This window comes from Aquila chrysaetos, chromosome 5 (genome assembly GCF_900496995.4).
Source record: "Aquila chrysaetos chrysaetos chromosome 5, bAquChr1.4, whole genome shotgun sequence".
Taxonomy (NCBI): domain Eukaryota; kingdom Metazoa; phylum Chordata; class Aves; order Accipitriformes; family Accipitridae; genus Aquila; species Aquila chrysaetos.
Window position 1 is genome coordinate 36,502,394 of NC_044008.1, and position 26,313 is coordinate 36,528,706.

General features: G+C 39.3%; 1 protein-coding gene across 2 annotated transcripts in view; it reads right to left on the reverse strand.

The window, feature by feature from the left end:
- Window positions 1-26,313, reverse strand: part of TAFA2 (TAFA chemokine like family member 2) — a 193,888-nt gene that overhangs the window by 87,069 nt on the left and 80,506 nt on the right. The window contains exon 1 of one of the 2 annotated variants that reach the window (XM_030015482.2): window positions 25,287-25,309. The exons of the other annotated variant lie outside the window; for it this stretch is intronic. Coding sequence (XP_029871342.1) covers window positions 25,287-25,309 — 23 coding nt within the window. Of the gene's footprint in view, window positions 1-25,286; window positions 25,310-26,313 lie in introns of those variants that run through there. 2 annotated transcript variants of the gene reach the window in all.

A 26,313-nucleotide genomic window follows, 5' to 3' on the forward strand; every position in this document is an offset into this window, starting at 1 on the left:
AGTTCAAAAAGGCATAGACAGTGGAAACTGAGGGGGTACTCAAAAAAAAAAAAAAAAAAATGGGGGGGGGGGGGATTTTAGTGACATGGAACAGAATAGAGAGCAGACTTGCTTCCTTTCTGTTTCTCTTGCTTTCCATGGGAACTGCAGCAAAGTAAGCCAGAACTCCAGAGACATGGCACCTAAACTCCCATTATCTGGCCAGTTTTAGGAGAAAAAAGAGAAAAACAGAAAAGGAATGAAAAGAGGTGAACTCATCAAATTTCCAAAGAAACAAGGCTAAACTACACTGAAGCACGGAGAGATGAGGATGCGGGGGGGAGAGGGTCTCAGGGATGAAGAAGTAAAAGGAGATAATGCAATTCGAAAAGTGTTGTCATGAATCGAAGGAAACTGTATGACTACAGGTCAATCTTCTGCTTTGTGCCAGCACTGCTTTCAGGTCCTGCACTGATGAATGCAGGGAACTTTTCAAAATATAATCAGTAACTTGTGCAGACCCCTCCAAGCAACACCCCCCAGCATCAGCAGCCATCCAACCTAAACGCATTTTGGACCTTCAGTTTCTCCAGGTGCAGTCAAGCACAGAGCATGTGGCAACTCCTTGCCGTGAGCTGAAAGTCTTCAGCCTTGCAAGTTCTATTCTGCCTCTGAGTGTGTCCAACTGCTAGTTTCAAACTTTTTAGTAGATATTTGTTAAGTTGTAGCTCTGTTGTCATATTTTTTTCTTCCTGTTCTAATTCAGTATATTTGCATAGGTTCCTAAGGCAATAAAAGTATTTTCATTGTTACTTTAGTTTAAATTTGATTTTAAAGAATAACAATCTAATAAAACTTCCATAAAATCTGTAAAAAGTGCCATAAAAAAATCCCCAAGAAGGAAAATACAATCCCATATTAAATAATTTTCATTTAAAAATCATTTAAAGGTACATGAAATGTCCCTTGATTTTTTTTCATTAAATAGTCATAAGTAAAGTAAGAGAAATTATATGAAACATTCTAAAAATAAACAAAGTTTTAAGTGGGAAGATGAGCTCCTATTCCAAACTGTGCAACATCTCAAGATCATCTTTGGTTCTTTTCCAAGCCCTGTAAAAGGTAAAGAGAATAGTATGAATACAGCCATTAAGTGTCAGCTATGCCCATTCCCATTCTATCATTGTGCTCTTACTGAAATATTTCAGTGACAACTCAACAATTTCATAGAATCATGGAATCACGGGATCACAGAATCATTTAGATTGGAAAAGACCTTTAAGATCATTGAGTCCAACCGCAGAATGGACATTGACAAATCTCAATGCACTTGATAAGGAGTGAATTATTGTATAACTTTTAAAAAGTTGTAAGACTCAAAACTATGTAGACATAATCAATCCTTTTAAAAAAGAAAGGTAATGTGAGGATACTTGTTTACTTGCAGATCAGCATAGTTGAATGGCTAAAAGCACTAATGAGACACTTGCTTTCCTGGAAAAGCGTTTAAAAGTTCAAATGCAAAGCAAGATTAAAATTCTATATTTAAATATATTTCCATCATACAGATATGAATAGGTGATTTAGGGAGAAAATCCTTTGGTCTTTAAATCATCGCATTGTGTATAACAGTAGGGGAAGAAACACTTTAAATTTCCCTTTATGAAAAAAAATTTACTTAAAGGATTCCTGAAGAATTTAGTGGGTTAATTCTGCCCCAAAGCACACACACAAATACTTGACACAGGTTTATATCTATCAAATCATAAATATTTTCTTCAGTTGATTTCAAAATCTGATTTTAAAAGTAGTAATAATTTTCACTGTTAATTTTGCTGCAAGCCTGCAGAGTCCATTTTATTTGTGATCTAGTCTTGACTGTATTAATATTGGGAATAAGAGTGATAGTCAATAAAGGGAAAGAAAACCAAGATTCAGCTTTGTAGCACATTCCACTCATATTTGGGTGACAACAAGGAATGGCATCTAGTGATCATGTAAGACAACTACATCTATATGTATGTGTGTTACAAATTTATTATATAGTCCATGAAGCACTTATGAACTAATCCCTGAAACTTTCAATAATCTAAACTATAAATGAAAGAAATTTTACTTACTTTTTAAAAGTCATCTTATTTTCTCAAAATAGGAATACAAAAATATCTCTGATAAGATATCCCTAGAGATTGTAATTTTGTATCAGTATCTCACTGGCCACTTGCAAATCTTGGAAAGTCTCCCAGTATTATTTCTCAAACTGCAGTAAGGCTTTCTCTGCGCTACCAGATATTTTGCAGCACACATCAGACAGCCGTAATTCCAGAACTATTGTTCAGCAAAGCCTATCTTTGTCAAGAGATAGCACCATTTCCCTTACAGTCTCCCAAATGCACAGTTGCTCAGGATGCAGGTAACAGTTAAACAACTCTCCTCCTCAATCCAGGAGAGCCTCTCGGTTAGGACAGTGAAAGGTCAGCTGAGTCTCCCAGGACAGCAGCGATAACCACACCACTTTCATGTCCGCCAAGCAAAGAACTGAACTCCTTAAAAAAAAAAAAAAAGGAAGGAAAAAAAAATCAGACCACTCAGTCTTCTAATGTGATCAGCTGGACCTTGCAGCTCACTGGAAAATTATTTCTTTCTGTTAACAAACTCAGATGTCTGGGGCAGAAGCAAAGAGAAATATGGATTTTATCAGCAGATAATGTAATTCTGCAGTCCCACATTCCCAAATCTACAAATGCCTGAGCCAGTGCCTGAGTTCTCTATCAGTATATGTATATCCATGCCAGGAGTCTAAACAGTCTATTTACCTATACGTTAACTGCTACCTACAGAGTAATATGAATGGTAGCAATTTTGGACAGTGTTACCACATACTACTAAATAGCGTAAGAGCTCTCATGGTACATGGCTTCATGCTGCGCTTCATAAATCTCAAAGAAGTAGTCTTTGTTACTCTCAAATTTGGAAGCCACTCCTAATCATTCCAGATCTACACCATTATTGTCACCCACCAGTCCACGCTTGCCTCCAGCCATGTATTTTGTCTTGAATAAAACTGATCTAAGACACAGTCTTTCAGATACAATTGTTCTGTGTGCTCCTCTTCCACATGCTGTCCTTGCTTTCCATCACTCTATCGCTGCTTCAGCCACCACAAGCAGCTGCCAAAACTACTGGAAAAGCTGTTCAATACTGGTAGTAAACATGTACTTAAGCCATCTGCAGACAAACAGCAAATATATCACATAGATAGCTCCACAGTTGCAATAAACATTTGTCCATGCTGACCAGATACAGGTTGAAAGTAATGTTTGCTAGCAAAAATACGTACTTGGAATAGCAAGAAGTCAATGAAAATTGTGTCATTTGGCCCCAAATTGCAGAATTCCTATTGATTCTTTCAGATTTCCAGTTTTGCTAAACTTCTACCATAGCAGGGCATGCAGTAGCAGGGTAAAGAGACTGAGATAACTTGATCTGTTATCTTGCTTTCACTATACAACTTTATGTAATTATGGAAATTGTATAACCAATTATGAATAATCTATAGAATGAAAATTGTTCACCTAAAAGCCCTGTACAACATACAATGAATTCATTTAGGGAAATAAATTATTCTAAGTCATAAGTTATTTGCCAAATAAATTATTCACTGTGAATTGTTCACCCCCTAGTAATCAAGGGCTAATCTGCTGTTCCTCCAAAGACCAAGGCAGCGTAAGAATGCAAATGAATCTGGAAATCGTAATAACCATTGATTCATCTCTTTGGCCTATATAACAATGCAACTTGATACTGTTTCCTATTTCTTTATAAACGCTATATTAATTCATTTGATGAAGATCAAATCTAAAAAGTGGAAATACTCAAAATAAAATAAAAAACAGAAGGAAGAAAAAGTTCTTCTCGCAACATATTCTGCCTAAGCAGAATTCATTCTAAACAGTTCATGCGCTTACACTTCTGTTGTGGTATTCTAATCCTCTTTGCGCTCTCAGTTATTCACTCAGATCACTTACACAGCTTAAATTCTCTAGGTATTATATTGAACAGGTATTCTTTCTCAAGATTTTTAGTGAAGGAATTTGATATCTGTTTGTTTTAATTTCACTTTCACTTGGAGAGATAATTTTGGAGGCTGCTGCAAGACAAGCAAAACCCAGCATTTGAAAGTAGTTATTCTGTGCCTCTCCAAGGGGAAAGACCCCTGAAGCAATACAGCACTTGTTAAAACGATGCTGAATGCTTCTCATGAAATACAGTAGCGTAAATGATTTAAGTATGCATGGTTAGGTAGTAACCTTGCACTGAAGCAGGGGTTTGGATTAGTAGACTTCTTTTGGTTCTTATTTTCTATTATTCTGTACTTAGCTGAGTAGGTCTAGAGAGTTCTACCCTAGCTGTTATACCTTTATTTCTCATTTCTCATCTCTCTTCCCTGCTACAGTGTCCACACCTTCTTTATGTTCTTTACTTTCTCTGTACTGCAACACATCTGCCTCCTGGCACATCCTCTAGCTTACCCCACTGGGAGATTCCTAAGTTTCAACATTTCTATTTGTCCCTTCCTGTCTCCCAAACGACACGGATTTATCCTAAGTTCCTACTTTGTTTTCCCCTCTACTGGCAGAGTACTTGTAATTCCCTTGGAGGGCCAGCCTGTGCTCAGACCTCTTCCCATGGCATGCCAGGACATCACCTGGCAAATCCTCCGACGGCAGCGGGCACAGACGTGCTGTTTGTGGAGTGGTTCATAGGTTCCTGACCCACGTGCCTTCACCGGCAGAAGGAAGACCCTGGCACACGTGTACCCCACGAGCTCCAGGTCACTGTCCCCCTTCCAGTTCGTCCAGATCCTCTTGCTGATACTCTGGATGCATCGGTCTCCTCACCTCTTCCATTTACGTTCTCGCTGAGGCCCCACAAACTTATTGCACCACCTCATCCTCCTCCTGGCTCCGGCATGCTGGCCGTCAACAGCACCAGCAGGAAGAAAATAATGGCAAGGATCCTTCCTCGGCTCACCTCTCTGAGCAAATCACCACCAGATGTCTTCTGAAAGCGATGGGCTCTCTCAGACCTGCCCTGCTCCGTGCCTTTTTCCTGAGCCCACTCAATCCATTTCGGAGCCCTTGACCCTCAAAACCTTTTTTTCCCTTGGTCGTTTCCCATCATCAGTTGCCTATTCTCCTTATCTTTGCTCAAGAGATATCTAGGCATGTTAAAACAGGAAGGGTCAAGCAGTTCGGGAAGGCCATCTCCTCTCTTGACCACATATGCCTCAAGCTCCACTCATATTTATGTACTCAGTGGATTCCTTAGGATAGCTGCATGCTATCTCTTTCCATGTACTGTAACAGACCCCAGTGGGAAACTAATTCCCTACCACACAAGAATATTCATGATTTCAACAGCTTTCCTTTCCCATAGACAGGAAAATAAAGGCCAAAATCTCAAATCTTTTGCAACTTGAAAATGCCAACAGAAGACTTACTTTGGTAAGTCAAAAATATTTCATTTTTAAAATTCTCATTCCATTGCTGATATGACTATAAAACAAATACATATTTCAAAACAATGGTTTCAATTAAGAAAGACTAAAATCTTCATTTGGAAAATGGCTAAGTGGGTTGTTTCCACAATTTTGAAACTTTTTCAAAACAATTTTAAACCAGGAAACTAATCAAAAAGCCATCTCCCTGTCCTGGTCTCGGCTGGGATAGAGTTAATTTTCTTTCTAGCAGCTGGTACAGTGTTATGTCTTGGGTTCAGTATGAGAAGAATGCTGATAACACACTGATGCTTTCAGTTGTTGCTGAGCAGTGTTTATACCAGGTCAAGGATTTTTCAGCTTCTCATGCCCAGCCAGAAAGAAGGCTGGAGGGGCACAAGGAGTTGGGAGGGGACACAGCCAGGACAGCTGACCCAAACTGGCCAACGGGGTATTCCATAGCATGTGATGTCATGCCCAGTATATAAACTGGCGGGAGTTGGCCTGGGGGGATCGCTGCTCGGGAACTAACTGGGCATCGTTTGGCGACTGGTGAGCACTTGCATTGTGCATCACTTGTTTTGTATATTCTGATTCTTTTATTATTGTTATTGTCATTTTATTATTATTATCATCATCATCATTATTTTCTTCCTTTCTGTTCTATTAAACTGTTCTTATCTCAACCCACGAGTTTTACTTTTTTTTTCCCGATCTTCTCCCCCATTCCACTGGGTGGGGGGGGGAGTGAGTGAGCGGCTGTGTGGTGCTTAGTTGCTGGCTGGGGTTAAACCACGACACTCCCACAAGCAGTCTAAGTTCAGTCCCATCAATGTTTTCCAACTAAAAATGGTTTCATCAGAAATTACTCTGATCTACTCTATCTTGTACATTATTGATGATGTTTTGATATGTAAGTCTTCTTATGTGATTTTTTCAGTTTGCTTGTTCTAAAAACTTTATCTTAATTCAAGTGAAGTATTTATTTTTCTGATTAAAATGCAAATACTTTTTTCATCACATGCACAATCCATAGGCCAGAGTACAGTCATAACTGAGTTTCAGATGCAATATCATTGTCTTTCAGATAATGAATTCTTATTTTGATGTGTATAGCACTTAAGCAACCCTTGGTATTTCTTGCTATGTATTAGAACACAATGTGAATCTTATATTAGTCTACTAATTGCATAATTTCTCCAAGATAAGGTGACGTTCAGAGTTCAACATTTTCAAACTTTACCTCTAATACTAAAGGCAGTGAGCGCTATACTTAACAAAATACTGAGAAAGAGTAAAAGATTCATTCTTTATTACACTTCACATCCCATGTTTGGTGAAAGCTTAACAGGTAACTCTAGTGCTTTGGAGAATTGAGCCATAAATTAAAGCTTAGGACTGTAACATATATTCTTCTGGAAATCAGATCCTACAAAGGGATCAACTCCAAATACAGACAATTCAGGAAGTTAGCGCCACCCAATATCAGCTCTTTAGATTGTAAAATTTTGCTAATAGAGTCTGGTCAGAACATATGAAGTGTGTGTGTGTGAGTGCGTGTGAGTGAACATGTGTTTACGAAAGCACAATAAATAGCAGCAGAACATCTTTCTGACTAAGCAAGTGGCAATTCCAACAAACCCTTTCATTGCTGATATTTAATTTTGATAAAAATAGAATTTTTGCTGAGTTAAGGGTATGTTATTGCTGTTTTATATAATGAATCATAGGTTTTCTCAAAATAAGGGAACAGACTAGTTTGTCTTTTATTGACAGGAGAGATTAAAAATTCACCTACATAGATATTTACAAAATGATGCAAACTTTCATATAAATAAAATTAATTTAAATTAAAGAAAATATGTTATGTGTGCAGTGCCACTTGCATTTAACACGATGTGTATTGACAAAACCTTTTTCAAATGAAGTTGATTTCAAAAACAGTATGAAAGCAATCTGAAGGAAACACTACTACAGTTCACAGCTAGATATTGCTGGTTGTTTATGAGTTAATCTGGTCAACTGATCACTGCAAAACTGCATCAGTGTCTACACTAGGTTCAATGAACACTGAGATGCAAGCTTACAATTATAACTTTGTTTTTTCCTTCTGTTCTCTATGTAGATTGTTAAAATTGGAGAAAGTCATCTACAGGCTAGACATTTGGAACATGAGCAAATAAACTCTGTATCCTCTAGTGCAAGCCCATGTGATGGCATAACCTGTTTCCTAGGATTGTTGAAAAACATTACTAAATTAAAAGCCCCTAAAATAAATCTAACCTATTACTTTGTTTTCTGAATTTCAGGACAGCAATCTACAAGTGATGAGCATTTCTTTTATCAAAACCAAAAGGCTTCTGACGTTATGTCATAAAATATAAAGCCACCTCCTCTCCTAGCCTCTTGTTTTTTCATCCTGGCCTTTAGCGATAGCAGCTGAGGTTTCACAAGGATACAAGTGCCCAAGCCTTGCGCTCACATTTCCCTGCAAAAAGAGCTGTGGGTCTTCACATAGTCCATAACACCTGTGACGCAGTTGCAAGGATCTCTCCAAGCGCCTTGCTGATTTCTTTGAGCAGCAAAAACCAGTGCCCACTGCGCTGTATTGTTTTGCTTCTTTTATGACAGTGATAAGTGAGGCCTTGCAGCAGGAGGACCATTCATTCTGCACTATTAGAGACAGCCCTTATTTGGTGCCTAATGTTCCATGACCCATAAGCATTAAACGAACTGCTAAGAAGTATTTGATCAGGTAAAAGGTATATTTTTGAGCCATGGGCATGCAAAAGAACATATTGGAGAACAAAAATGTTTCATATAATGAACAGAATACAGCAAGGTCAGGTAATAAAATAACAGAACAAAAGCATAGTGTGACTTGGAGGAAAATTCTTGCACGGAAAAAAATACCACCCTCTTTGTGGCTTTGCCACAGAGATAGTCAGTCCCAGGCATAAGAACAGCCGGCCCCTCCTGGCAACGCTGCTTGACCTGAAGGTTGCAACACTGAGGCAGGATACAAGTTAAAAAAACATGTCATGTTTTATATTAGTCCATTAGTGCCTGGTTTCCCCTGGATTATCAATAGTCGTCTGAGAAACAGACTTTCACAGAACCAGCCGCAGGGTTAATCCCTTGTGCACGCATCGGTCTGGCAGACTAGCAGAACAGTCCGAGCCACAGGCAATGGCAATGCTGTGTCAAAGCCATATACGGTGGCCTAGGACAAAAAACGGGATGTACGGGCACAGTTTCGCTCTTCAACCTCCTTCATCCACTTCCTTTCCCGCCAGCAAAGGAAAGGTTATTTTAGTTAGGCAAGGCTGGAAGGGACATCAGGAGGCAGGAGGTCTCTAGTGCGGCCCCCTGCTCAACGCAGTGTCACCTCGGAGCTCAGCACTTTTCCAGTCAGGTCTTGAAAACCCCCAAGGACAGAGAACACAACCGCCCTGGGCAGCCTCGTGGTGAAAAAAAGGTTTTCCTTATGTCCAGTCTGTACCTCTCCTCTTCCAGCCTATGCCCATTCTCTCTCAGTCTCCCAAAGCGCCCGGCTCCACCTTCTCATTAACCTCCCAGTAGGTACCAGTAAGCTGTTGTTAGGTCCCCCCAAAGCCACCTTTGCACCAGATGGTGAACAAGCCCTGGTCCCTCAGGCTCTCCTCGCAGGGCAAATGCTCAAGCCTTGACCATCGTGGGGCCCTCTGCTGAAGGTGCTCCAGTTTGTGTCTTGCTTTGGGGGGCCCAAAGCTGGACACGGTGAGGCAAGTGCTGGACAAGGGAGGATGATCCCTTCCCTCCATCTATGGCTTGTGCCCCCGTCCGTGCAGCCCGGGGGGCTGCTGGCCGTCCTTGGTGCCAGGGCACAGGGCTGCCCACCAACGCCCCAGAAATCTGCTCCCCAGCCTGTCCCCCCCAGCCCGGGCTGCTGCAGGGGTGCCTCCTTCCCAGGGGCATTTCTCCTCGCTGAATTAATACGGATCTAAACACCTTGCTACAACGGGTAGCTGAGACCGCCACCAAAAGAAGGAAGCGAACCTCTCGGAGCAGCCGCCTGCCCAACAAAAGTCACCCCTTTTCGGCAGGGCCAGAGCAGCGGGAGCAGCCGCTGTGCCCGTCGGACGGGGGCCGGTCCTGCGGCAGCCGCGGCACCCACGGAACCAGCTCCAGTGGCCGTCCCTGCGCCTGCTGGCCCAGGAGAACCAAAGGGGGGTACAGGCAGCAGCTCGAAGGCTCGCTTAAGGCTATCAAATGAAGTGGCGACGGCAGTCTCAATAAAGAGAGTCCAATGAGTAGCTCAGGGAGAAAGCAATCATCTTGTTAGCCCTTAATCTGACAAGAGCAGCGCAGAGCCCATCCCGAGAGCTGAACATGATTAACAGTTATTCTAAGGTACCTCTGTGCAATCAGGAAATGCTCTGACAACAACTCCAGGAGGAGATTAAGGTCTTTTCTCTGCCTGCAAAATAGGTAAGTCCTCCTTTGGTAAGCTCAGGAAGGGAAACACCTATTTTGCAAGCAGGCAGCCCGGACACAGCCCCCTAAGGAGGCAACTGCACACGGGTGGGAGCAGCGCCAGCCCAAGTTGCTGCCTCTCACCTTTGCAAACCAGTGCCCTGGGGAGCTCACCCAACCCAGCTGCCTCTGAAATACAATTTACAGGAGCCCCAGCCGCCCGGCCGAGTTTATTTTGTTGCTGCAGCAACCACTTCCCCTAGCCCCACTTAGCCCTGCCACCTCCTGCATCACCTCTAAAAAGAGGTTTGTCGGTGGGGGGAGTGGGAGGGGGAAAGCTCCTACGGACCTGCGGGGGAAAATCCATTTAGATCTATTCAAGCTGTACAGCCAAAAAGATCCTCAAGGCGTTTTTAAATAAACAACCACTTGAGCATTCAACACGGAACCTGGAAGAAACCAGAAAGGGAAAGAGAACCAAGGGCAACACAAGCCACAGTGTATTTCCCTTTGAGCTTTGTCCTCTCCAGAAGACAATGCCACATACTTTATCACTGCACTACTCCAAAAGAATTAGTTTCTTTTTTTTCTAGTATATTGCTGTGCCAGTTGATGAAGCTAGCAACAGATTTCAGTAGCAAAATTTTGCAAATGTAGTAAGTTTTACTCACTAAAGGTTGAAACTACACTGTAAAATTTCCTACAACTGCAGTAATCATTTCATGTCTTATTTAATGATACCAACAAACCAGCCTATGTTAAAAGCTGGCTTTCATAAAAATGAGGCAATTTGTTGACTTGGCAAATAAGAAAGATGAAGAAATAATACCCAAAAGAGGTAATAAACAATTAATTTCAAAGAACCAATCATCAATCTAGTAGCTTACACAATAAAAAGAGATGGTGATGTAAATATAGTGTAGCTGCATCTACAAGATGGGATTTAATTGGTAAAATGAATCAACTAGAGAAACGACTGTAAAAAATCCCGCATTTTTCAAGTTTAGGGAGAAGGTCTCCTTTCTGGTTTGTAATGTGAAACATTATTGCTATTCTGTTCCCATTCTACTGAAAAAAACGTCACTAATGTCCACTGGAAATCTGTCAAGTCCCAAATAGGCAACCAATTCACCTTGCAAAGCACTAATGAGTTTTTTGCCCTGGATCAGTTCTCAGTAAATGCTCACTATTCTTGTTCATAGTGTAAGAATCCCTTTCTACATATCACAGGCCCATATAAAATTTAAAGTTAGACCTCTCAAAACTCTGCATTTTCCTATCCTTTCCTCTATTTTGCCTTCTTGCCCAACAAAATTGATGTGCCCTGAACTGAAATATTACATTGAATGCAAATATAAAGTGGAGTGCAAATATTAAGTGGAATGCAAATATACATGAGAAAGAACCAGAGGAAACAGCAGAATAGGGTTAAAAGAAGAATGGCCTGTACTGACAACCAAGGACACAGATAACAGCAGTGAAACACCCAGGGACGTGATGTTTCCATCAGACGGGGGCCTGTGCTCTGACCAGACCGCAGCACAGATGACTCAACATTCAAGACCCTACACCTTGAGAAAAGGAGGAGGACAGCAAGGTTACAGCGCATCGGATGAGCTGGTCCTCTTCTTGCAAGCCCAACAGGAAGATAGGTTACAACTCTGAGATACCTAAAATCAGGGAACATAAACAACGTCCAGCAACCTTGCCTAAAATTTATGGCGGCTGAAGTAAGCAAAATTCTGAGGCAAAAGGATCATGCCATAGTAACTGCTGAATCCTGAAGATATAAAAGGCCTGGTCAAAACCCTGTTTGTCATCACCAATCAAGAAAACCCAAATGCTGTGACGAGAATTCAGCAGCCACCATCCCATGTCCTTTGTGTCACAGCAAGTCATCTTGGCTAAACCACTTTGACAGACCTATCTCAGTGCTGTAGAGCATGAGGGGGCGAGAGTAGGAATGAGTGAAATCTATGACAGAATGAATGTGAATTAAACCAGTGTTGTTTAAAATAAACTCACCTTCCTCTTCCACAAGATCTCACACTGAGTCTTACTGATTTCCTACAAACAGCAAAGGGGACTGTGCAGCTACATGGCCACAAGTACATAGGTTGGCATGTACTTTACCAGCAAGGATTAAGGAGGGCCTAGAGCTGCCATGATCTTAAAAAAAAAAAAAAAAGGATTAGCCTTTAATTATCTAGAGTCTTCTGATTTTGTTAGATGATGCTTTAAGAACTCAAAGTCAAGGAGTCTCCTCCCTTACTTGAGGTATTTCAGAGCATCTCCCTGATTAATGCTTGTCCCTGGAAGACACTTGTGTCATTCCTGAGCCCTCAGATACAAGATCTGACCTATGTAGCTCCCATGAAGATATAGCCCATTCCTTTTGGATTTCTTCAAGCTCCATGTCCTGGGAATCTGAGTGCTTCCTACTCTTCCAGCAGCTGGGCTTTAGGGACCACTGTCCTTTGGTTTGGGAACATCCTGATGTTTGAAACCACCCATTACTCAGGTACCTGTCGCACTGTTTGACCATCCTTCTGGGGAAAAAAAAAAAAAAAAAACTCCTCCTATCTAAGCTCAATTTCCCATGTTGTAAACTGCATCCACTGCCTCTCATCCTACCACTGTTCATCTCTGGGAAGAGTCTGGCTCTGTCTTTCCTATAGCTATGCAGTAATTACCCTTTCTCAGAGAGTGCTCCACTCAGATTCAATTTCTCTCTCCCCAAGCTGATTCATCTTTAGCAAATCCAGGACAACGTTTTAATATTCCTCCCACTAAGTTATGAACTAGCAGGTACAAGATGCAAACGCTTCTTCAGTGGGCCAGGTACTATTCTTGTATTTAATATCCTGCTTGGCCAATTTGGAGTAGAACTCCATATTTCCCCATATTTCAGCATGAATTGCTTCTATCCAGTGAACTTTCTGTTTTGCATTAGTCTGTAGTGCAGCAGATAGAAAAATATAAATGTGATACATTGGTTTGGGTTTGTGCCGGCTGGGTTTAAACCACGATAGTCACGCGTGCAACTTTTTACTGTTTCTTCACTGCAATCAGACATGCGATAATCAACTATTTGAGGTGACTGTGAGTTTGAGATTGCTGGCCCCACGAGTGTTTGAGGAATAACAGTTTTCCATACAGTAGAAATTCTCATCCTGAACCTTTTCTATGCCTTTTTTAAGTTAGTGTTCTGTTTGTTCAAGTCTTGAAGGTTTTCTCATTACTGATTAAACAGGTGACAGGCATGGTGACAGCAGCATCTGACTGTCAAGGATATCCCGACAAAGTGCTTTAACAAAGAAGATTGATCACCATAGATATGAGAGAAGTTTTAATGTCTACTTATTCCTTGTCTCTTTACTGAAACTTGAAAGACCATAATTAGTGCAAAACAAGATGGAATTTTTGTGATTTGGACAGCTGTCTGCTACAAATTTAAGACTTTCATTTCACATAGGCCAAAAAAAGCTCTCAGGTGATAACTCCATTCAGACAGTGCCAACCTAGCCAACATAGATCAATGCCCTTAGAAGTGAAAGTCTTCAAATCCTGTTACTGTTTCACTAAACAATCCATTCTCCCATCCTAAGGATCCTTGGGAGTTGTAAATACCAAGGCGATAACACAACCTAGATTGAAGAACACATTTTCACACATCCTTCTAGTATCCTGTACTGGTCATCTTATTAAGATTGTCTGCACGTATCAATACAGAAAGAAATATTTGGCCATCCAACTGCAAAAAGAGTTCACAAAAATTAATGGCAGCTATAAAAATCTCATCACTTTATTTAGACTGAATCCATTCTTACCATGAGCTTTGGAATGCGACAGCTATATGTGCTGTACGCAGGATGAAAAATGTGCTGTAGCATAACTACAGCTCCATGAAACTTCCCAGGAAAACTTTTTTTCTTCAGAGCATTCCCTAAGCAGAAGACCAACCAATTTGTGAATTCATGTTAAATAAATCAAAAGGTTTTAAACAAACATCTGCTTCAATTTGTAACTTTTTAAAGACTATTTCACTTCAAAATGCATCTACAAAAATACCTTTTTTTTAAGTTTAAAACATTCAAAAAGTATTTCTTTTTGATTCAAAACACAATAGTTTTTTAGTTCAAAACCACAATATTTTGGTTTGTGAGTCTTCCAACACACTTTATATTTTCAGTAGCCCTGGTCAACCAAGAACACACCTCTTGCCAAGCATTCCCCATTCCTCTGCAGAGTCCAAATTATCCACCACCCCATTACTTCTTTGTGTTGTGGTTTAACCCCAGCCAGCAACTAAGCACCATGCAGCCGCTCACTCACTCCTCCCACCCAGTGGGCTGGGGGAGAAAATCGGGAAAAGAAGTAAAACTCGTGGGTTGACATAAGAACAGTTTAATAGAACAGAAAAGAGGAAACTAATAATGATAATAACACTAATAAAATGACAATAGTAATAACATAAGGATTGGAATATACAAGTGATGCACAGTGCAATTGCTCACCACCTGCCGATCGACACCCAGTTAGTCCCCGAGCGGCGATTCCCCCCGCCCCCACGCCCCCCAGTTTGTATAGTGGGCATGACATCACATGGTATGGAATACCCTGTTGGCCAGTTTGGGTCAGGTGCCCTGGCTGTGTCCTGTGCCAACTTCTTGTGCCCCTCCAGCTTTCTCGCTGGCTGGGCACGAGAAGCTGAAAAATCCTTGACTTTAGACTAAACACTGCTCAGCAACAACTGAAAACATCAGTGTGTTACCAACATTCTTCTCATACCTAACTCAAAAACACAGCACTGTACCAGCTACCAGGAAGACAATTAACTCTATCCCAGCTGAAACCAGGACACTTTGTTAAAGACCTTCTGCTTTGATAAGGTCAAAGAACCACAGTCATCCAATAAAATAAAATAAAGGTAAGCAACGTCCACTAATTTGTGTGCCTTGTAAAAAAAAATTTTAAAAACCCTTACTGTTTCTATTTATATTCTGTGTATAGTATTTTAAAATATTATTAGTACTTAATAAAAAAAAAATAAATCAAAGAAAACTTGAAATACTGCAAAATAATTCCAGAACTAGAATGTCAAATCAAATTGACTGTGTGACAGAAATTAGCCTTATTCTAGTATACAGTAAGGCATTTTTATTTATCAATATAATTAATGATTACAGTTTGCATTTAAAAGAATTTGCATTTTCAGACCTCAGCTGTAGCAACAGGCACTTGTGGGCTGGGGTGCTCACATAAGAGCTCAGAATTAGCTAACAGCCTTTCCACCTTCCAGCTTGTTCGTCTCTGGTTCTTTAGGTCATGTCAAAAGCAAAAAATGCTCTTCAAGATCATGGAAAGAGCAGCCAGGGCACCTCATGCACTGCCTTGCAGCAGGGTAGCTTTTTTCCCCTCTCACTCTGGGCCCCCCCAGCAAGCGCAGCTCTTTTGCACATGCGATGGTGCAACTCTGTTTGCAGAAGCTGCACTTTTCAATTTTGTTCCACAACTTTTAATACTGCTTGGAGATGTATCAGTACTTGCAAACTGGTTAATCAAAATTTATATATAAATAAATGCCTTTTATATATAAGAAACTGCCTTAAATATTTAGGAGATATTTATTAGGATAGGATAATGTCCTAGAAGATATTAAGATAGATAGGGTAGGATAAGTATTAGCATAAATTACTAAAAGGATAATACTTTGAAAGGAAGGGAGGATGAAGAAGCCCTAGAGAAAATAAGTGGATTTCAGTTGTATCAATGTGTGCGAGGGAATGTGAGACTACTGTTACCACATTACCTGTAGGCTATGAATACAGAAATACATTTTTAACAACCACTGGCATTTCTTTGATCAGGTTCAAGTGTGATATAAACATTCTTAAAGACAGAATGTAGGCACAACAAAAGAAAATAAGAAAACTGCCCACTTTTTCAGATATAAAACTCAGATCTCTGATTTAGTGTGTTCTTCTGAAAATCTCTTACTTCACTTAAAGTTTTATCACAAACCAGGCAATTTCCACACTTTTTTTTCTTCACTTTAATACCACCCAAATGTTTTCAAACTGCAAAAAAAAAGTTGGAGCATCATGGAATTTTTTTCAAAATATTTCATTTTGACAGCCATGCATTTAAGCCCCATATAAAGCAGCACAGAAGACATGGATTTGGGAAAATCTACGGGAAAATATATGATTAGGTAACTATGCTTCTGAAATAATCTCATCACTGATGTTAACTTTTCTACCTCATACATACTCATTTTATTAACTGTTTCCAGCATAATGCTATGTCAAATAATTTAACTAAGTATATTGGGTAAATTCTAGTAATGATGTTTGTCAGGGTCCTGATCATTTGTTACTATGACATGGTATATTGCTGTCAGCTGACTTGTCCCAGCTGGGGAGCTGACTTTATGTTGTCACTGTTTGAGTCAAATGAAAATATTTAAGGACTGAAAGAACTGGAGATATCAGAGGATATCTTTTAAATGAGTTTGTTGGACTGAGTTCCTCTTCATCAGAGCATTTGCATGTTCCATTAGCATGAATCATAACACACGCAGATGGATCAAGCAGCAATCACCACTCTATCACATTCTTATGCGTGGCATGATGAAGCTGACTACTAAAAGTTGCCTTTTATTTGCTAAATGTGGAAATGCTCAGTCAGCATTAACATTTCTTCTTTTGCATGGAGGAAAAGAGAGAAAGCAGCAAAAGGGCAACTAAACTGAGCCCTCATTATTTTGGGATCACATTTTGGGGCCAATCTCCTCTGGCACCGAGTAGCTGAACTCTGCCGAATGAATGGATTTAAAAGTACTTTTTGTTAGATATATATGAAAAACTTCTAGGCCACAGCAAAACATCTTCACAGAAAAAGGTGTGGTTTATATGCCTAAATATTAGGAACTGAGATGCTAACATTAGTCCATATTCACAAATTCTCAAACATCTTCAAAAATGAGCCTGTTAGCTGAAGATTTTATATATATATATGTACATATGCCTATATATGTCTATATGTATATATTCTTTCTGTTCCACACATACAGGCACTTAAAAATTCTTAAAAGTCGGTCAGTTCACATGTTGTTTCCAGCTTACAGATACAGAGAAAAACTAAATGTAAAGGGATTTCCTTTAATTTATGCTCTACCCTTTAAACTGCTTTCCTTTGTAGATTCATCTGGATGCCTCTCAAACCAATGACTACAGCTTTCACTATATCAAAACCAATGACAGCCTTGCCTGTACTTTTCCTTTCCAAAACACTACTGAAAATAATCTTGTCTAAATACTGAAGTAGCCAAAACCTCAAATCATTACAACCATGAATCTTGACCCAGATCCCACTGGGAAATGTTGCATTTTTCACAGAAGAGACAACACTAGGAAGTCACTAGATGTTCTCCCTGCCCAAAGAGGGAACCAGCTGTATTTATGTCATTCTTCAGTGGCTCTACATCAGTCCCTTCTTCTTCAGCCTCCCTTAGATAAAATGCTTTACTGAAGACTATAAGAGGTTCCCCAACGAGTGAAAAATAAACAAAGACCCTGAGTTCTGCTTTAGAAAGGTATTTTAAAAGTTCCTCTTCATCTCATACTTGAGAGTCGGAAAAAAATCCTTCAAATCTGTACTCTGAAGAGAGGATTGCACCTTCACTGCAGAACAGATTTGCAAGTATGCTGCTGCAGACAGACACTGCAGTAAAATTTTCCCAGTTAACAAAAGAGCTGCATACCCTTGACACACACTGCTTTTTTATTACAGTGTTGCAGATTAATTCTTTGCCCAGGAGGCTTTCATGGCCCCACCGTTAAAGTTATGCATGTTCTGAAAGGAAATGTTTAGATTATCTAAAGATGCTGTCAAACAAATAAAGCCTATTGTTGAATGTTTGCATTTCACTGTCAGGCACCTACCGGCTTCACTGGGAGGGACTATCCGCTACAAATAGCAATGAAAACACAGAAGACTAAATTAACCAAGATTACAATTTATAATAAAATACTGAATTACTCAAACTTTTGAAATCTTGAAGAAGATACATTGATCTCTGAATGCACTAAGGAAATCAAGAATCATACTCCCACGTATCTTTTATTATATCCTCACTGTTCGACTTAATAGTGGAACAAGAATTTTTCATGGTAAAACATTTCTTAAGATATAAATTAGTTCAATAAATGTAAAGAATACCAAAGAAAAAAAAAAAAGAAGTGTTCCCCATTGTTAAAAACGTACCACTCCACTCTAATGTACATGAATAGTAAAGTTAATGGAGGAAAAAATCAGGTCTCTTAATTTCCCAGGCAAGGAACTACAGTTTGACATTTATTTGACAGAGGTCTCATCCCGAGAAGATCACACAGTCTGTTACACCTTACAGTTTTAAACAAAGTTATGAGCTCCGGTTTTATCCCAGCCCTGATAAGACCATCTCCTTTCACACCATCAATTTTTAAATAGAACAGTGCAAAGAAATCAATGGGGAGCTCTACTTAACAATTAATATGGCCAACCAAAATTCAAGCACAACACGTTGTACAGCTGCCCTAAGACGTGCAATAAACGGCTGCTATTATCAATCACAGTAATTAGACTTCCACAGTATAGCCGTATAGCGAATTGTAGAAAAGACCCAATTTGGTGTATTTACTGTTATTTGTTTTATATAACTTTCATGACATATCCATTCCAAGCACAAAAGGAGACAGCTTCTGCTATTTGTTTTCATGAGTACTACAACATAACATGCAGTTTATTTCATTCCTTAGTGTAAAACAACTACATGTGTTATTAAAAGTATGAAAATTATAGATATTTGATATTTCTTGAGTAGCTAAAAGTTGAGAACTCTGCTAGTTCAACATGGAATAGATTCTGAAGACTGAAATCGAGAGTTTTATTCGTATGTTCATTATGGAAAAGTTGTTCATAAGAAGATAGGTGACATAGAGGGTTAAGTGCAAAAGCTCTTCAGTACCGAGTTTAAGTCAGGACTGAAAATGAGCTTTACTGTTCTCATGCAGATTATCCAAAGGAAGTCTGTGAGCTTCAGAAGAAAACCTCAATTTGTCACAACTGATAGCCTGTTCTGTAGATATATCTTACTGAAGTAAAAGAAGGTTATTCCAGGGCAAAACTGTCAGTTACATGGGAAACTCCTACACAAAAGAAACACCCCCACAGTTGTCAATAGGCTCTGTCCAATGAGTTACAAAAGGAAGTAAAAACTGTTGTAAGGGATCTAAGATCTAGTCTAACACTTTTTACATATATTTGTTTAAATTTGACAAACATTAAAATGTTTCTACCATATTTAGATTTAGATTCCATCATTATAAAAAAGTAAAGCTTATTAACATGGATATTGAAAATTTTGAATTCAGGGCCTAAGTCTTGATTATTCCACAAAAGCAAATTATTGGATAAGGAAGAGCAAGAATTTAACAAATCACTTTTTTACATTTGACTACATTTTGAAATTAGCACAACTGGTTCCTAATAAAATTAAAAGCATAATTTGATCAAGAAATAGAAAAAAATGTAGTTTAACAATGCCAATGCATGCTGTAGGGAGAGAGGGAGTAGCACATACACTTTTCTGCAACTTATACCATAGAACTGTGATATTAAATAGAAAACTACTAAAAAGTTCTGAACATTTTGAACATTTATTAAAGCTAATTTACCTTCAGGTATGTACTTGGGCCTTTTGCGATCTGCTGTTAGCTTCACCAAGCAGAGCACAATGCTTATTCTCTGCCAGTGCCAACACAGGACATCATTACCTCCAAACCTGAGGATCACTATATGTTTCTTTCTCTTCTAAAACAGTTCTTGAGATCTAGTTTGCATTTTTTTTTGGCTCATTTACATTTCATTTCATAAGCTAAAACACAGAGTTTAATATTTTACAGAAACTAAGGACTCATCTGCTGCGCTAGTGTCTTTCTTCTCAATAACTACGTTGAGCTGGCTGACATTTTACACATACCTCCATGCATAAACACAAACATCAGGCTGAAATAAAATCCCAAGACAGCAAACATTTATCAAAGCTATAAGAAACTGAAAATGGGGTCCTATGACAGGACTCATTAGGGAATCTGACAATAGGCAGGACTAGCAATCCCATTAATAATATATACACATACACAGTGTATGACACGTTCTTTGTTTATGATGACTAAAACTAGTTCACGGCAGCAGAGAATCAAGCTTTGTAACTTTAAAAGTCCTTTTCTGTATTCTGTCCTTAGCCTTCACAGAAACATTTAACTCTCCATGAGATGTGACATGTGAAATTTCACTGGGAATGGCTTGTTTTGGGGACAAGTGGTTGATGGGAGTTGTAGATCAGGCTGGTAATGGAAGCTAGCTTCAACCTTAACTGTGCAATAGCTTTAACTGTTTCATAATAAGAAAAAAAGATTAAGTCTTGGTATATTGTTTTGTCACTCTGGCACCCTGGAGTCGGCAAGAACCATTTGCACAATCCAGTCAGGAAAAGGCATGCTAAGAAAATTGAATGAATATAGGTTTCTAACCTTTCTAGGGCAAGGATTTGTCAGATGTTTCTTCTAGTTTTGTTTTGGGAAAGGTATTTTAAACAATTGGGGTACAAAAGCAATATACAGTGCTGCAAAGGTGAATAGTACAAAGCAATCTCCATAGACACAGGAGAACCACTTACAGGTTTACATAGAGAACACAGTGCAGAGTTAAATAGTAGAAAGACTCTAGACTGAATTACACCGCATGTTCAGCAAATGGATTATAACATATCTGTCTCTTAGTTGTACTTCAGCATTGATTAAAGACTATTTTGTTAGAGATGTGACATTTTGAAAGAATTATGACTTGAGTTTGCTTCTGTGTAAATGAAAATAAAAAGTCAACAGAAATAAACAATTCAACATAGACCAGAGACATGCACTGTATATTCCTCTGCAGGATCATGCCTTCTGAGCAATTATTTTTCAGCAGACCAAAGCATTAATTCCACTCTACTACTAAGCACATTTTTTAAAAGTTTGCTTTAGTGGGATGACAAGATACTGAGCTGCCAACTATCGCTACTACACCTCCAAGAGAACGAGAGAAACAGAGGTTCTGAGAACTGCTATCAAATGTGTAGGAAGGCATTATTAACATGAAAGCATTACCACTTTACTGATAAAAAACTACTATTACTAACAGTCTCTTAAGTATTTTGGTCCTACAAATTTTACATTTACACAGCTCAAGTTATCATGCTTTAGATCTCCTCCTGTTAAGACATACCTGATGTCCTGTCCAAAGCAACTTCAAGATGGTCAAACAAGTGGTATATAGTCTTACAACAGCAATAAAACTATTTTTAGGAACAGTTTCTTCCATGATTATTTTTAGGTGGCATGGAATGAACAAATAAATCAGAAATGTGAGAGACTATTTATATTTATTAGAAAAAACTAAGCTGCTATTAGTTCACAGAGTTTAAGAAACATTTGGAATTTGTACTATTTCAAACAAACTTTGAGAAATGTGGCCATTTTCTTTTGGTTGCAGAGAGAAATATGAATACAAATGATTGGGTTTCTCATGTCTCCAACTGGTAAATTACACTCTTTTTTTTCTAAATAGTTTTCTTGTGCCATAACATTAAGAGACAAGATAGTTTATTATCTCCTTGAACATATTTTGTATGTCAAAACACACTTAAAACTGCAGTAAGAAGTAAAGCTGCTCTTTGATTAGGGAAAACTGTTTCTGACTATAAACAAACTAGTCTACATAAAAGCTATGATTTTCTTCATTCTTATAAAATACTAATGTTCATGGAAATTGTTTCAAAACATTTTTCCCAGGGGTTGTGATTTTAAAAATGGATCTTATTTACAGTACTTTATAAAGAATCACCCCAGAAAAGTTAATGAGGATCTTATTTGTGTCTTTAAAATGGGGTCGATAAAAATTAACAATTTCAAGATTGAGTAGCTGAATTAGATTGTGTGTGAAGATAAATACATTTTGCTTTGCTGTTAGGAGTTACTATACTGACCTCAACATGTATTTAGGTGCCCTGGATACCTGGAAGGACAACTGAACCCCTTCTGTAAGCACCATATACTTTACTTCCAGAAATGCAGACTGGCTGACCTTGAGATGCCATGTCTGGATGCACAATCCTTTCGTTTTAAGAGCAAGTCAATGATTCAAGGGTGGAGTTATAACTCTTATTGCATCAGTCAGAAGGAATTTGCAGGAAAATACGTATTTGTAGCTAAATACTTTTCTAGAAAATGTCTTTTGAATATACATCCCCAACTGGATCAGAAAAAGCTGTATCGTGGTAATTTCCTTGAGTTGTAACGTAGGCACATAAGATTTTAAGAAGATTAATTACCTAAAAAAGCAGACAGCCTGCAGGGAAATGCCTACTTGAATCTCCCAAAAAGGCCGGTGGCCATGTCAAGAGGACTCAGGCTCCATTTAATCAACTCAGTCAAAATGGGCCATCTACAAAATCCCTGCATCTAAATTCCTGCCATCCCTTAGTGAGCAAATAATCAGCAAGTACAAATTCTGGATTCCAGTCTCAGCTTCCAGTGCATATTATTCAGCAATAGTTTTATGTGTCAATTTTAAAACAAGCAGGGACTGGATCGTACAGTACCTCCCCTCTACTCAAGTGGGCTTCATTGCTGGGCTACTGACTTAGTCCTGGTCCCCTTCCACAGAGCAGCACAGATTCACTGGAGAAGTAGATGTAGATCATGCAAAATACCCAGAATACTGGAGAGAGAAAAGGGTCAGTAACGGACAGCAGATGTAATCAAGATACAACCAACGAATCCAGCCAGTGGAGAACAACAGCCAGATCGGGGGAAATAGACTTTCAAAATAGGCCAGATGATGAATCATTCTCTGCTATTGCCTCTTTTTCACCACTGACTACAGGTAGGCTGGGACTACTGGTTTACAGTACTTCAAAACCACGAGCTGGACTCTCCCAAGCCCAGGTCTGCAGAGCAGCAAGATGCTTGCTCAGTAAGGCAGCAGCCACCCCCACTACGGAGGAGGATGGGGCAGAATTATTGAATTATTGCGTATTCCTCGGTGGAGGATTCACTTTATCTTTTAGAGGCTTCTAAGACAGTGTGATTTTATGTTTCCTTTTTCTCTCTAGCCAACAAAATACTGGTTGTACAGGCCAGTTTGATTCGGTAAGTGGAGAAGTATGTCTCACCAAACATTTGCGTAGTGTTACTCGGGTTTCCCAGGTCTCAGCATTGCATAACTTTGTAGAGCACAAGGCAGTGCAGTGTTTTAACAACCCCTTGAATCTGGTCTTTGCTATGGCAAATCAGTACCTGGCAGAAGAGTCATATACATAATTGTAATAATGGTGTTAAGTTTATTAATTATGTCGTAAATTTCACATTGTAAACTTTCTTACAACTTCTGGGATTATCGAAGAACAGCAAACCACACCAGAATGCTGGCATAAATTGGTCAAACACTGTTTAGCCCATATATTTTTTCAGTGAGGCTGGGCAGTGCAATACATCCAGCTATGACACGCCTACCATATCAGTAGTGAGACTTGTTTCAAAGGGACCAAAATTTTCTGCCATAAACAGTGAAAAGCTGAGCTCTCTCACACTAATCTCCCAGTTTGTCGTGGTTTAACCCCAGCCAGCAACTAAACACCATGCAGCCGCTCACTCACTCACACAGTTATTACAGAAAGTTGGACTTTATGAAGGATTTGCCGTTAATGAAAACTACTCTGTTTAATGAAACTCCCTGTAGATAAGGGAACTTAAATGATATGATATCAATAAGTACTATAATGATTTAAAGTTTCAGAAACATCATAAAGATCAATAAAATAACAAAGAATATTTTAAAACTTTTGTAGCTTTGGTGGCAAAAACATTTACGTGGTAAAATTTTTAAAAAGCAGGAAAGCGGAATGCACTAGAGCCACCTACCTATTGCTCCTTTGCAAAATCAGGCAGAAATAAAATTACTTTCTAAAGTTCTTTATGTAATCTGTTGAACAGAATATGATAAAAACTCCAAGTATTTCAGTGACAAAACAGCAGAACCCTAAGAACACTGCAAATACAGACAGAAAAATGAATTTCCATTGCTAAAGATAAGTGTTGATTTGAGTTTAGTCTTAAAAGAACAAGTTACCTGCTTTTTAACACATTTTACCTTATTTTACATATAATTACCTACGGATTGCTGATCTTATTAAAATACTTCATTCTTTGCTTTTCACATTTCATAATTTTGTCTCTGATATATTTAAAAAAATCTTATTTTCAGGGACATCCAGCAAATAAAGTCATCCTTGTATAAGCCCTTTCAATTGCATCATCTGCTGTTTGCGCTCCACTAAAACTACCCTCGGTAAAATCCCTAATGACCTCCTCAAAGACTATACTTAAAACCCATTGAATCCCCATTCTCCTTGATTTATCAGATTACTTCAAAGCGTATATACCCTTTTCGTCTTCTTAAAATACTTATTTACAAAAAGTTGACTGAGCAAAAGGTTGGCACTTGTATCAGAGAAGATGAGGACCAAAAGTTATCCCTTTTGTTTTTAATCTTTTTCTCAATGCCTTGGCAGAAGCTTGACACCACATAGCTCAAGTGGGATGCATTTACTTCTTCTGCAGAAAGGGAAATCAAAGAATGATTAAAAAAGTGTAAGTTTTGAGCTACTCAGACTAAATTATAAAAATAGATTTGACAGAAGATAGTCAGTATTCTCCGACACCCCTTTGAAAAACACAGGAGGAAAGGGCAAAAATCTAATGGCCTACGGAGAAGTCCTCTCCCAAAGGACTCCGGCGCTCAAGGGGCACATTAGCAAAGACAAGACCATTGAAGTGACAGCTTTTTGACACTGCTTGCGAAGGCCCTTAAAAACAGGAGCCCTGCCGTGCCCTCCATTGGAGGCCTCTCCTCTCCACAGCCCTCGAGTCCAAACCGAATGTGACAGAAACCGCTCCTTAGGTTGAAAGGACAAGGACAAGCCAACGACAAGCCAACATCTAGGCTTCTCATGCCCTGTTAACTGTTAGTTCACTCAAGCTGGGGAGTCAGGGCCTTTTCCTGGTACGCTTAAAGAAATTAATAAGAATTAGGACTTTTAAATTGAGTTCCTCTGCATTAGTAGGCCTTAAGAGCACATCAAACCTGTGCTGAAAGCACAGACTTTTATTTTCTGTTTGTGGATTGAGAGCAACGAGAAAAGAGGACTTCAGAAATTAAAAGAGGAGATGTTGTACCACCGAGGGGAAAAGGTCAAAGAATGTACCTCTCTCTTTCATGCATGTCCATTTTTCTTTTGTCAGTCTTCCAATATTACTAAAGACTGTGAAAAAAATAAGAAGATATTTAAAATCTGAAGTGAAAGGCCAGAAATAGGAGAGAAACTCCTCATGTTATTCTCTTCTTCATAAAAAAGAAATAAAATTCATAAATAACCACAGAAGTCAGGAAGGCTGTGTGGTTTACAGAAAGAGCACTGATCATCATCGGTGACCAATATTCCTACAGAGCAAGGGAGCTGCCGTCCCAAGTGCTGTGTTCATAGCAGGCAAGACAGGAACAACTCTGTCCATCCATGCCATCTAATATCAGGTTCCTGTGCTCCTTAACAGAGCTGCATGGCCAAAAGTGAAGGTTGGCTCTTTGTTGTCCCTGGCACCAAGGCTGGAAGCCTGATGGCTAACCAGCATCAGTGCTTTCCACTCTCCTCATAAGCCGCTTAACTCTGCCCACCAGCTATAAAGGAAAGCTGACATGCCAAAACCCCAGCAAGAGAAATGTATCGCTAGAGTTTTTAACCTCATTCAACTTGACGCCCTTCTTACAGTCAGGTACGTATAGCAGAGGTCTGTGGAGACCAGTTTCTGTATAAAGCTGCTGCTTCAGTCATTATCAAAGAGTGAACAGTGAGTTTCAGTCACCTTCTCATAGGTAGAAATTCCTTGGTATTTCCTTATAAGCCGGTGACCGGAATTGACAAATGATGGTGCTATTTAATAATGCTAATGAGAGTAGGTCAGTCACCTTCTGCTAAAGAATGTTATTTGCGAGTGTCTGTTCTCTAAACATCAGGCTGATGTAGATTCACGCTGTGGGACCTCCATGCATTACTCTGCAAGGCGCAATAATGTTTAACATAAACCCACTTCTACTTTGAGTCATCAGAACCACCATTCTACAGCCCAGTGCCAGGTCTTCTTTTGAAGTGCAACCAAAACCACTGAAAGTCCACTGAGTCCAGCTTGGACCAGCACACGAAGGAAATTTTCCATAGCAATACTTAAGAGGGAGTA